Source organism: Tenrec ecaudatus, chromosome 2, assembly GCF_050624435.1.
Source record: "Tenrec ecaudatus isolate mTenEca1 chromosome 2, mTenEca1.hap1, whole genome shotgun sequence".
NCBI lineage: Eukaryota > Metazoa > Chordata > Mammalia > Afrosoricida > Tenrecidae > Tenrec > Tenrec ecaudatus.
In genome coordinates this window covers 193416702-193429185 of record NC_134531.1, presented here as the reverse complement: position 1 = coordinate 193429185, position 12484 = coordinate 193416702, and the positions used below count along the sequence as shown (strand labels likewise).

Genomic DNA, 12484 nt, shown 5'->3' with positions numbered 1-12484 from the left:
TGTATGGTAGCTCGATTTTCATCTGCTTTAGATATCGCCAAATCAATTTTCATAGTGGCTGTACATACCTACAGGTCCACCAGCAGTGGATGAGAGTTCCTCTCTCCCCACAGCCCCTCCAACACTTGTTGCTTTCTGATTTTTTGAATTGGGCTATCTCTGACGGTGTTACGTGGTATCTCATTGTTGTTTTAATTTGCATTTCACTGTGGCTAAAGATCAGGAACATTTTCTCATATATTTGTTGGCCATTCTGATTTCTGCCCCTGGGAAACTTCTTTTCAGGTCCTTTGCCCACCTCCTAAGTGGGCAATCATTTTTTTTTTCTTTTTGGAAGCTAGCAGAGTATTGTAGATTTTAGTAATATGGCCTTTGTCTGATATGTCATTGTTAAAGATGTTTTCCCAGTCAGTAGACTCTCTTATTACTCTCTTGGTGAATTCTTTCGATGTACACAGGTGTTTTATCTTCAGTATATCCATTTGTCAATTTGTGCCTCCTCTGTGTTTGTTTCCTTCCCTATTTCTGATAACCTATGTATTCCCTGTGTCGAAGTTCTCAAGTTGGTCCCAATTCCCTTATTGATGGCCCTAATAGTTTGGTGTTTTACCTCAACGTCTGTGATCCACCTTGAATTTATTCTTGTGCATGGAGTGACATAAGGGTCTTGCTTCATTTTTTGCATGTAGATATACATTTTTTCCAGCATCACTTGTTGAAGAGGGCACTTGCTTCCCATTGGATATTTTGGGGACCCTTATCAAAGATCAATTGTCTGTATGCTGATGATTTTATTTCTGGGTTTTCAGTTCTTTTCCATTGGTCTGATTATCTGTCATTATACCAGTACCATGTGGTTTCGACCACCGTGGCTGTATATGTGCTAAAGTCAGGTAAAGCCCTTGCACGGTGTCCTTCTTGAGGAGTTCTCTTCTAATTTGGAGCTTCTTTCCTCTCCATATCAAGTTGGTAATCAGTTTTTCCATTTCTTTGAAGAAAGATGAGGGTAATTGTATCAGGATTGCATTAAACTTATATAGTGCCTTGGGCAGAAGTGACATCTTTACTATATTGAGTGTTTCACTCCACGAGCATGGGATATTCTACCATTTGTTGAGGTCAGTCTTGATTTCTTGTAACAGTGTTCTGTAGTTTTCCTCATATAGATCTTTTGTTCTTTTAATCGGATATATCCCTAGATATTTCCATCTGTGTTTGGCTATTGTGAGGGGTACCACCATTTTTATCTCCTCTTCTGGGATCTTATCCTGGTGTATAGCAGTCTGATGGACTTCTGTTTGTTGATCTTGTATCCTGCCACTCTGCCAAACTTCTCTACTGCTTCCAGGACTCCCGTTGTGGACCTTTTGGGAGTTTCCATATATAAAATCATATCATCTGCAAATAACGATAGTTTCACTTCTTCATTTCACAGACAAGTACCTTTGATGTTTTTTCTTTGTCTTATGCTGTTATTTAAAACCTTCAGTGTGATGCTAAATAAGTGTGGGGACAAGGGGCATCCTTGTCTGGTCCCTTTTGTCAGTGAGACTGTGTTCGTCTTTTCTCCATTGACTACCACGTTGGCTGTTCGTTTTTTATATATAGCTTGTATTGTCTTGAGGAATTTTCCTTTCATTCTTATCTTCTCAAGTGTCTTAAACAGTAATTGGCGTTGGATGTTGTAGAATCCTTTCTAAGCATCTATTGATATTATCATGTGATTCTTATAGTTTTCATGTCAATGTGGTGAATGATAATAATGGGCTTTTGTATATTGAACCATCACTGCATCCCTGTTATGAATCCCACTTGGTTTTGGGAATTATTTGTTTGATATACTTTTGTGTTCTATTAGCCAGTATTTTGTTACGGATTTTTGCATCGCTGTTCATTATGGATATTGGTCTGCAGTTCCCAATTCTTTTTTTTTTTTTTTTACACAGTCCAACATCTCCATCTCCCTTCACCCCAGTTCTCAATTCTTGAGGGACCCTTTCCTGGTTTTGGAATAAGAGTTATACTAGCTTCATAGAAGGAGTTTGCCATCTTTTTCTGTGTTCTGGAAGAGTTTGTGTAGGATTGGTGTTAGTTCTTCCTTAAATGTTTGGTAGAATTCTCCAGTGAAGCCATCTGGTCCAGAGGATTTTTTTTTGTAATCCCTTGATAATTTCGTCTATTTCTTCTATTGCTATGGATCTGTTGAGATTCTTGAAGTCCTTCAGGGATAGTTGAGGGAAGGATTGTTTTTCCAAGAATTTGTCCATGTCTTCCAAGTTGTGGAATTCATTGGAGTCCAATCCTCCATAGTACTGTGTAATTATCTTTTTTATTTCATTAGGGTCTGTTGTAATGTCCCCTCTTTCATCCCTCTATCTTGCTATTGAAATTTGTTCCCTCCTTAATTTGCTGAGGTTTGCCAGCGGCCTGTCAATTCTGTTTATCCTTTCAAAGAACCAACTTTTAGCAGCATTAATTTTTCCATAGTTTTCTTATTTTCCCTCTCCTGAATCTCAGCTCTGATTTTTATTATTTCTTTTCTTTTGCTATTAGTAGGATTGTTCTGCTGACGCTGCTGTAGTTGCTGTAAATTTTGTGCCAACATATCAATCATTTTTCTTCCTTTTTCAGGTGTGCATGTATTGCTATGACACTTCCTTTGATATATGCCTTTACTGTGTCCCTTAAGTTTTGGTATTTTGTGTTCTCATTATCTTTGGTTTCTAGAAATTCCCTATTATCATCTCTGGTCTGGGACAGTATGCAGTCTTTTTGCAATAGAGAGTTAGTCATTCTCCAATTCTTTGCACTCATTTTCTTTTTCTCTATTTTGTTGATTTCCAGCCTTATTTCACAGTGATCAGAGAGGCCTGTATGATATCAATGCGCTTAAATTTGTGTACATTCGCCTTATGCCCAGTATGTGTTCTATCTTTGAATATGTGCCATGCAAGCTTGAAAAGAAGGTGAATTTTTTTATTTGGATGAATATCTCTGTAAATATCTACCAGGTCAATTTATCTAATTGTAATGTTTAGATCTCTAGGCTCCTTGTTGAGTGTTTCCCTCTGATCTATCTTTCTTAGAAACGGTGTATTGGAGTCACCCACTGTAATAGTTGAGGCTGTGATATCTTTTTTCATCTTTTGGATTGTGTGGTGGATGTATTCAGCGGGTCTCTCATTTGGGCACTTTATGTTTCTAATGCTTCGTGGTACTTTGTCTACCATTTCCTTGATCATTATATAGTGTCCCTCTTTATCTCTTTTTATGGTTTTCACTTGAGGCCAATTTTATCCGAGATTAGGATTGCAACCCCTGCTGTTTTTGAATTGCTGTTTGCTTGGTATACCTTCTCCAGCCTTTGATTCTCAGCTTATTTTTCTCTATAGCCTTGAGATGTGTCTCCTTTAGGCAGCAGATTGGTGGCTTGTGTTTTCTAAACCAGTCTTCTAGCCTTAGTCTAATAATGCCTGAGTTCAGTCCATTGATATTCAGGGTTATTTTCTCCATCTGTGGATGCTGTGATGTCATCTTATACCTTTTATGTTGGGTGTTTTCCTACCTCCCTTTCTTATTAGTGTGTGTGTGTGTGTGTGTGTGTGTGTGTTTCTTGACTTCTTTCTATCCCTAAGCCAATTCTATCTTGGGGTCTGTTTTCTCTTTATTGCCCTCTGGGTGAGCTTGTTCTATGTGGTGGTCCCTTATTTATGCTTGCTGAGTGTTGTTCTTCTGCCCATACTGGGTTGGCAGGAATCTTTTGTAGGGCTGGGTTTCTTCTAACCTATTCTTTGAGTTTTTCCTTGTCTGGGAAGACTCTTCTCTATCTATTTTGATCGATAATTTTTCTGAGTATTTTTGGGTTTACGTTGTTTTCCATCAATTTTTGGAATATGTTACTCCATTCTCTCCTCTTCTTCATAGTTTCTGCTGATAGGTCTGAGCAATTTCTTATTTGGAAACCTTTATAGGTGATTGCTTGTTTTTCCCTAAGTGCTCTCACGATTTTCTCATTTTCCTCAAAGTTGGAGAGTTTAACTATTATGTGTCTTGGTGACTTCTTCTTGGGATTCAGTCTAGCTTGTTTCTTTCAGCCTCCTGAATGGTTGCCTGGTTTTCATTCATTAAGCTGGGGAAACTTTCCTCCAAGAATTCTCTCACTATTGTTGTAGATGACTTCTTTGTTGTGTTTTCCTCCGTTAAGCCAATAATTCTAATGTTCCTTTTGATAGCGTCAGACATACCTCTTAAGTTTTCGTAGTTTCTCTGATGATCTTATTAGATTTTTGTTCATGTTTGTTAAAGTCTAAAGTCTGCTTGTCTGTCCTCCAAGTCACTGGTGTGGTTCTCTGCTTCCTCCAGTCAATTCTCAAGGTCCATGAGTCTGCTACTGGCTTTTGTTATCTCCTCCCTAAGCTCCTGCATTTCCCTTTAGTGTATGTACTTTATCTCTTCCATCATTTCATTCTTTTTCTTTATTGTTTCCCTCATATCCTGTATGACTCCAAGCAGCATTCAGAAAATTTCTTTCTGTGGCAGATCAATGTCTGCTTTTTCTATGCACATCATTCGGTTCAGGACATCTTCTGCTATTGCCTTTTGCTTCTCCTGTTTTTCTATTGAGGTCATTGGGGCTGATGGCTGTTTAAGTTGCGTTGTGTGGGCATAATTGCCTTGGCCAGGTGGATGACTGTGGAGGTTGGGAAGAGGTTACTGAAGTAGCTTGGAACATTGCCGAGCATTGGCAAAGCTGTCTTAGGCTGTGTGAGGCACTAAGTTAGGCAGAAGGAAGTTCCCTAAGTCATGTGGGACAACAAAGAGAAAATAAGAGCTCCCCCAGTCACACAGGCAGGAATTCCCCACAAGAAATTGGTGGAGGTCAGCTGGGCTTTCCCCAGCCTTGGGCTATGCTGCACAGGGTGGAGCTAATGGAACCGGGTGGGGGTGGGGCAGGTGTAAATACCCTGAGCTAAGGGGAGTGATTTGAAGGTCTGCAGTGGAATGTGAAGGAACAGGGAAGAGACAAAGAGGAAATAAAACTAAGCCCACTGAGACTGTGGGGACATAGTGAGAAGAGAGGGAAACAAAAGTAACAATATAGCTGAGCCACATATCCTTGCCCATGGGGCTGCAAGGGTTTAATCTCTGCCCCCGAAGTGGTGGCAAGGTGTGGTTATGTTTCGATAAAGCCCCTGCACTGGTTGCAAATGGTCCTGTTTCCGGCCAAGACAGTGGCAGGGCTAAAGTTAAACCCTAGCCGGCCTCCACTGTGGTAAGCCAAAAGCCCCTAGCCCCTCAAAACCTTGTGGATCTGTGCCTACGTATCTTTATGATGCTCCTCCTGCAACCCAGCAGTGTTGAATTTCCCCCCTTAATAACTCTCCTGGGCTGATTTCTGTGGAGTCCCTCTAGTGTGTTTTACTCAGTCGCCATCTTCCCTGAAGTCCATGTAATTATATATTGTGAAATATTTGTTTCTAATTACAAATAAATTAAATTTTGTCTTGAGTCATGGTGTAGTATTGGTTAAGAGTCTTCATGCCAGGTACTCATTTGTGGGCATTATATGCATGTGGCCAGACCTTCCTGGAGATGGATAGAGGAACGGTGTCTTCTTTCCTAAGATCATTGGAACTATGTGTCTTCTGATGGTTTTAGGCAACTCCTGTGAAAGATCGTTCGACCCCCCAAAAGGGGTCGCGACCTACAGGTTGAGAACCGCTGTGTTAGAGAAATGAAAGTCAATACTACAATGAGATAATATCTAACTTACACTAGATGCCTGCTATTACAAAAACAGGAAATAAGGAGTGTTTGCAAAAGTGGAGAAATTTGAATATTTATACAAAATCAGTTGAAATGTTAAGTAGCACACTCACTGTTGAACATATTTGGTGATTCCTAAATTGGTTAATTATATAAACACAGTAGAACCCTGATACTCGACTGCACCAGTACTCGACATCATCAGATTTCAACGCAAAATGTTGAGAAAATTTGTATTGGAGCTCAAACAAAACATCGGAATCTGACCTGACACATGTGATGTTTGTAAACAAAAGCAGTACATGTTTCATCATTTGGAGTGTTGTTTAGACCCTTTGTGACTGTGTTCCAAGCATTTTGCTCTAGTTTTCTTAATTTTTGTCGCTTTCTGTATTGTTTTTAGATAAAAAAGATGGGTCCTAAGAAAGGTTTTTGAAAAGAGTCATCATAATAAGGAACTGGTTAACCGTGTTATTGATGATAATTTAGTAAACCCTTTTAGAAAACAATGAAGGAAACGCCCACAGTAGACCATATTAGACATATTGTTTTGTTTGTTTGTTTAGGGAAAACCAGCGAGGTGTTAGTGGAAAAAGGCAATTAAGAGGAAAAACTCCTGAAAAGCAGATACTAGTTGATTTTATGGAAGGGGATTCCCCTTCCAAATAATTACTCTCTCTCCATACCTCCTCTCCACATCCATGTCCTCTGACCCAGATCCTTGTCAATCTCAAGGTATGGGCCATATTGTCATTGTTAAAAACCTTTTTTTTCATGTTGTGCTTCTTATTTAAACTATATTATTTAACTATGAACTTATTTACTTTGAAATTTCTGTGTAATGTTTTGTATAAAAAGGCAAGGTTAATGTACAGAGAGGACCATATAGCCGGCTCCACGTTGAGATGCGCCACCCTGCACTGACCTATGGCCCTACATGGGACAGCACCAGAGACACAGTGGGGGGTGTGCGACTGAGCTGACGCCACCACACTGAGGCAAAACACTGGGGGTGTGCAATGGAGGGGCGGGAGAAGCAGAGAAATGAGCTCCTGAGGGAGCAAAAAGGATGGATTTGGGGGCCAGGATGTGGTACCCTATCAGACGCATCTGGGAAACAATCCTAGAGATCAACAAACAGACCTTGAACTACTAACAGGCTTTTACTGGCTGTCTGTTTGTTTTGTTTTAATTTTCTTTTTCCCCCTTCTTTTAAATTTTGTATGTCAGTGGATTTTTTGTTTGTTAGCGTGTCGGTGTTGCTGCCATCAAGGCCATGTTCTTAGGTGCCACTTTGGTGCTGTCAAATCCATCCACATTCTTATGCACATATTATAATATCTGCAGGTCTGCCTAGATAAGATAGACTGGACAAACAATGTGAGAAGAAAATAATGAGACAAACGGTCCCTAAGGGACATAAGAGTGTGGGAGGTAGGAGAAAGGAGGAGGTGTTGGCCAACCCAGGGAGAAGGTAACAAGGAGTGGTTCAAAACTAGTGCCAGGGAGGGGGTGGGAGGACTGGTAGGGAGTGACCAAGGGCAAGGTAACTGAGAGGAATTACTGAAACCAGAATGAAGGCTGAACATGGTAGTGGGACAGGAGGAAAGCGTAAGGAAATAGAGGAAAGGAGTAGGAGGCAAAGGGCATACAGAGAAGCCTAAATACAGACATGTACATATGTAAATATATTTGTGATTTTGGGAAAATAGACCTATGTGCATATATTTATAGGTTTAGTAGAAGAGTATCAGGTGGACATTGGGCCTCCTCACGCTAACTCCCTCAATACAAAAGCACCTTGCTCAGCTAAACGATCATTCCATGATACCCCACCTTCCTGACATGATCACTGAAGACAGATGTGTGCATAAGCAAACGTGATGAAGAAAGCTGATGGTGCCCAGCTATCAAAAGACATAGCGTCTGGTGTCTTAAAGGCTTGAAGGCAAACAAGCGGCCATCTAGCTCAACAGCAGCAAAGCCCACAGAGAAGCACGCAAGCCTAAGTGAACACAAGGTGTTGAAGGAATCAGGTAGCAGACACCAAAGAACAAAAATCATCATTGTGAGATCACCTTCCCCACATAAACACTGAAGATGAATATGTGCACAAGTAAGAGTGGTGAAGAAGGCTGATGATGCCTGGCTATCGAGAGATATAGCGTCTGGAGACTTAAAGGCTTGAAAGTAAACAAGCGACCATCTAGCCCAGAAGTAACAAAGCCCACATAGAAGCAGCACACCAACATGTGTGATCATGAAGGGCCGAGGGGACCAGTTTCAAGCACCAAAGATAGGGGGGACGGGCAAATCATATCATCGTGAATGAGGGGAGTACTTGATGGGGACACAATTCCCATCTGTAGACAGCTGGACATCCTTTGCAGAGGGATAGTGGGGAGGAGATGAGTTACTCAGGGTTCAATGTAGCAGTAATGAAATGCACAACCTTCCTCTAGTTCTTAAATACTTCCTCCCCCCGAACTATCATGATCCCAATTCAACCTTGCAAACCTGGTTAGACAGGGAACCTAGGACAGATGAACCTCTCAGGACCAACAGTGAGAGTGGCAATACCGGGAGGGAAGGAGGGTTAGAAAGGGGGTAGCGATCTCAGGAGTCTACATATAACCTCCTCTCTGGAGGATGAGCAATAGGAAAGTGGGTGAAGGGAGACACCGGGATGTGTAAGATAAGATAAAGTAATAATTTATAAATTATTAAGGGTTCATGAGGGAGGGGGGAGGGGGAGGAAGGGGGAGGGGAAAAAGGAAAATGAGGAGCTGATTCCAGGAACCCAAGTGGAAGGCGAATTTTGAGAATGATGAGGGCAACGAATGTATAAAATGTGGTTTACACAATTGATGTATGTATGGAGTGTAATAAGAGTTGTATGCCTCCCAATAAAATGATTTTTAAAAAGGCAAGGTTAGGTTAAAAACTTGGTGATAGAGAATGGATTAATCCCTTATCAGTTATTTCTTATGGGAAAAAATGATTCGGAACTTGACTGCACCCTTCTAGAACACGCTAGTGTTGAAGTCTGGGATTCTACTGTACCACATGGCTCAGGAATTTCAATATTGGGAAATAATTAAAATACACATAATTGAAAGCAGGAGCTGTAACTGACATATGCCAATGTTCATCGCAACATTGTTTATTATAGATAAATGATGGAAACAACTCAAGTATTTACTCACACATGAATAACTAAATCAAATGTTTTATTTTTATTAATATACAATGGATTATTTAACATATAAAGAGAAACAAAGCTCTAGTTCACATCATGATATATATGAATATTTCAAATATTATGGTAAATGAAACAAGCAAGATACTACATGACAAATTTTGTAAGATTCTGTTTAAATATTTAGAATAGGCAAGCCATTAAGGCAAAAGAAGATGAGTATAGATGGGGTGGGATGGGTGTTGAAAATGTAGATTTCAAAAAACCAAAATGTTATCCGATTAATAGGCAAATAACTTGCTTGTTGATGTTTTCAAAATGACTAGAAAAATGTCAATGGATAACAGTCAATTTAATTGTTGCAGAATAATTATTTTCTGAGTAAATAACACCTATAGTCTACTTACTAGTTCATTGGGGTTAATGGAAAGTATGTGGTATATATCTTTGGTAATTCAAGCAACACAGAGACCATGATCCAATCACCCAGACACAACAAGAAGACATCAGCGTGAATCAACGGCATAGCCTCTCTGGAAAGACTTTCCCCAGTCCCTCACTTTATGAAAGAGCTGACTCTGGAGTTGAGAGGAATAGGAGTCCCACTCTCAGCCCCATTTATAGACATCAGGACCTGGGACTCATTTGCACTTCAGTGAGGTAAGACACCCCACCTCTATTTCATTTTCTTATAATTTAGCTCTTCAAAGTCTTGTGCAAAATAACTTTGGCATCATCAGCTACGGTGTTGAGGAATTTCAAATGAAGACAGTAGGTTTTCAAAAACTGTAAAGCCATAGATGAGAGACCTCCATTCACTGAGCAGAAGGATTCAACACATGCCTTGACTTTTTCTACTATACTATCTTCCTTCACAAGTAGCCAAAAATTCAAGGACTTGATGGAGCTACTAAGTTCTTGCACAGATGTCCCCAAGTTCTTGGCAACATTCTTGATGGCCTCATCATCCAGACCAAAATGGCTTCGGTAACGATTCAAGCATTTCTCCTGTTCAGGTAAATTGAAACCAATGATGCATGGCATGAAAGGGATGAAGGCCATAGCCGATGACTTCAGAGCATCCAGCCAGATCTTCTCCCGGAAGAAATCTCTCTTCATCTCAATGGCAAAATCAGACAAGCAGGGAACCAAGAGCATACAGATGTGGCGCTTGTGAGCAGGAAGCTCTTTCAACATTATCTCTTCTAGCCTTGGGAAATCAAAGTCAGCCAGGTCAAAATTGGAGATCAAGAAGATGTTTGGGTCAGGCACACCAATGTGGTGGAGATTGGCCAGGCAGTTGTCTCGTATCTGTTGAAGGACTGTCTTCTCATCGAAGGACTTGGGTTTGCTTACCTTTTCATTATATAAATCATTGTCCACCTTTGTTCTGACAAAATAGAATTTTTTCCCCATACTCTTGATTTTCTGGGCCAGCAGGGCATCATTGTATGTGAAACGAGTAGAAGAGATGATGATGAAGAAGTCATAGTTAGTAAATCCCACTTTTTCTAGATAAGTGTCTGCACAGAAATTGGGGGTCCCAGTTCCAGGCAGGTCCCAGAACGTCACTTTGGGGTACTTTGGATGTTGGTAGGGAGTTTTTTCCATGGTAGTCTCCACAATCCCAACTAAGGCACTCTTCTCTTCTTCATGACCCAGCCCTCGCAGGGCATTGATGAAACTGGACTTCCCGGTCCCAGATTGCCCGGTCACAGCCACATCTAGGGAAGCATTTTCCGCTTGCACAAGTGCATCCTGAATCTTTTTAACAATATCCTCCAGGTTCCCATTCTGAAAGGCTGCTTGAATATCACTGAGGGTTTCTTGAGAGAGGATGCCTCCTGCCTTACTGATTATGGTGGAATAGTAAGGTGAAAATTCTGAAGCCAACTGCAGAAAATTCTTTTTTGATAGGAAGGATTCAATGAACTGATCCATGGCAGTTAACTGTGGGAAGTCTGGTAAAAGGAAATAGAATATGGAGTTCAGGTGAATGAAGTAGCAACATATCAAAAATATAAGGTCAACACGGGAAATACATTGGTATTAATGGTCTAGGTCTTCTTTATCACACTTATTTATATTACTATGAATAATTAATTGTCCTGGTGATTTTAGTTTTTACTTGTATAGAAGAGACATTCTCTCACTGTGGTAAATAGAACAAAAACTGCCAACAATTTCCAAGACTCAATCACCAGAGCCTTTAAAGATATGACCTTACGTGCCTAAATGAACTTTGCTGGTGTGATTATGTTAAGAATCTTGAGGTGGGTAGAGTCTCTTGGGCTCTGTATAATCAGAGGATATTTTTTTCTTTAAAGGGAGGAAAGAAGATCACAGGTAGAAGGAAGTGATAGGGCAATGGAAGTAGAGGTTCGAGTAAGGGTCTCTGAAGATAAATGAAGAGGTCAGAAGCCAAGAAATGAGATTTGTCCCAAGAAGCTAGTAAAGACATGGCAACGGTTTGTCTTATAGTTTATCCAGAAGGACCCAGCCTTATTATCACCCCGATTTAAAATTTTGAGGACTCATTCCAATCTCCAGACTTCCAGAACTGCAAGAACATACGTTCATGTTATTTTAAGTTGTCAAAACTCTGGTCACTTGTTAGAGTAGTAATAGGTAACTAGCACAGACTATGTCTGTATTTTTAAAAATTTCAACACAGAGCCCAGCACCCTTCCATTCTTCAGTAAGAATCCATTAGGCTCACCCAATAGTGAGCACCTAAGAATTCCAGGCACCCCTCCTTTCCGCACCCTGCAGGAAATCAGGGGGCAGGACAAATCTTGAGAGAAAAGACAGGAGGCAGAGACAAGCCTATACATTTTCCTGTTCCCTAGGACATGTCCTCTATAAGGGACATCCACAAGCACATATATTCTTGCTGAAATAACTGTGGTACCATAGCTTAATGCCGCTCCACCTCACTTCCTATATGAGTTTTTGTGTATTTTGGAACATGTAACAGAAAGTGGTCTGGGAAGTAAACATAATTTGAGTCTTCTCTAAACTCAAGTTAATGGGAAAATATCATTTTCTTTTAATTGCATTTTCTGTTAGCTTTGTAAAATCCCCTCACACAGGATAGTTTGAAGACATGAATATCATATTAAACTAAAGCAATTAAAGGTAATAATCACTACATATTGTTGTAGCCTTATATTTATTCATAATGAGTAAAGACAGCTATATAAACAAATATGCATTATAAATTGTTATATATGCACATGGGGCTTTAACAGCAGTCATTTTTACAATCAGGAGCTTGCTCACTGTGACCACCTCTTCCATTTCCTTAAGTAAGTTTTCAAAAGAAGATAAAATTGCAAGGAAGTACTGTTAATAAACCCAGGGACAAGTGAACAACAAGTGATCCAAAATCAGTGGCGAGGAGGGTGTAAGAGGCCTAGTAGGGCTTGATTAAGGGCAATGTAACTGAGAGGAATTACTGAAACCCAAATGAAGGATAAACATGATAGTGGGACAAAAGGAAAGTAAAAGGAAATAGAG

At 40.2% G+C, this 12484-nt stretch overlaps 1 protein-coding gene across 1 annotated transcript; it reads right to left on the bottom strand.

The window, feature by feature from the left end:
* Positions 1-9390: 9390 nt before the first annotated feature.
* On the bottom strand, positions 9391-10906 carry LOC142441156 (interferon-gamma-inducible GTPase 10-like). Its single transcript, XM_075543223.1, has one exon. The coding sequence runs from the start codon at positions 10904-10906 to the stop codon at positions 9662-9664; it is 1245 nt and encodes a 414-aa protein (XP_075399338.1). The 3' UTR covers positions 9391-9661.
* Between the last annotated feature and the right edge of the window lie 1578 nt (positions 10907-12484).

Excerpts from the sequence above, each read along its gene's own strand:
- LOC142441156 (XM_075543223.1), bottom strand. The coding sequence starts at position 10,906 with ATGGATCAGTTCATTGAATCCTTCCTATCAAAAAAGAATTTTCTGCAG.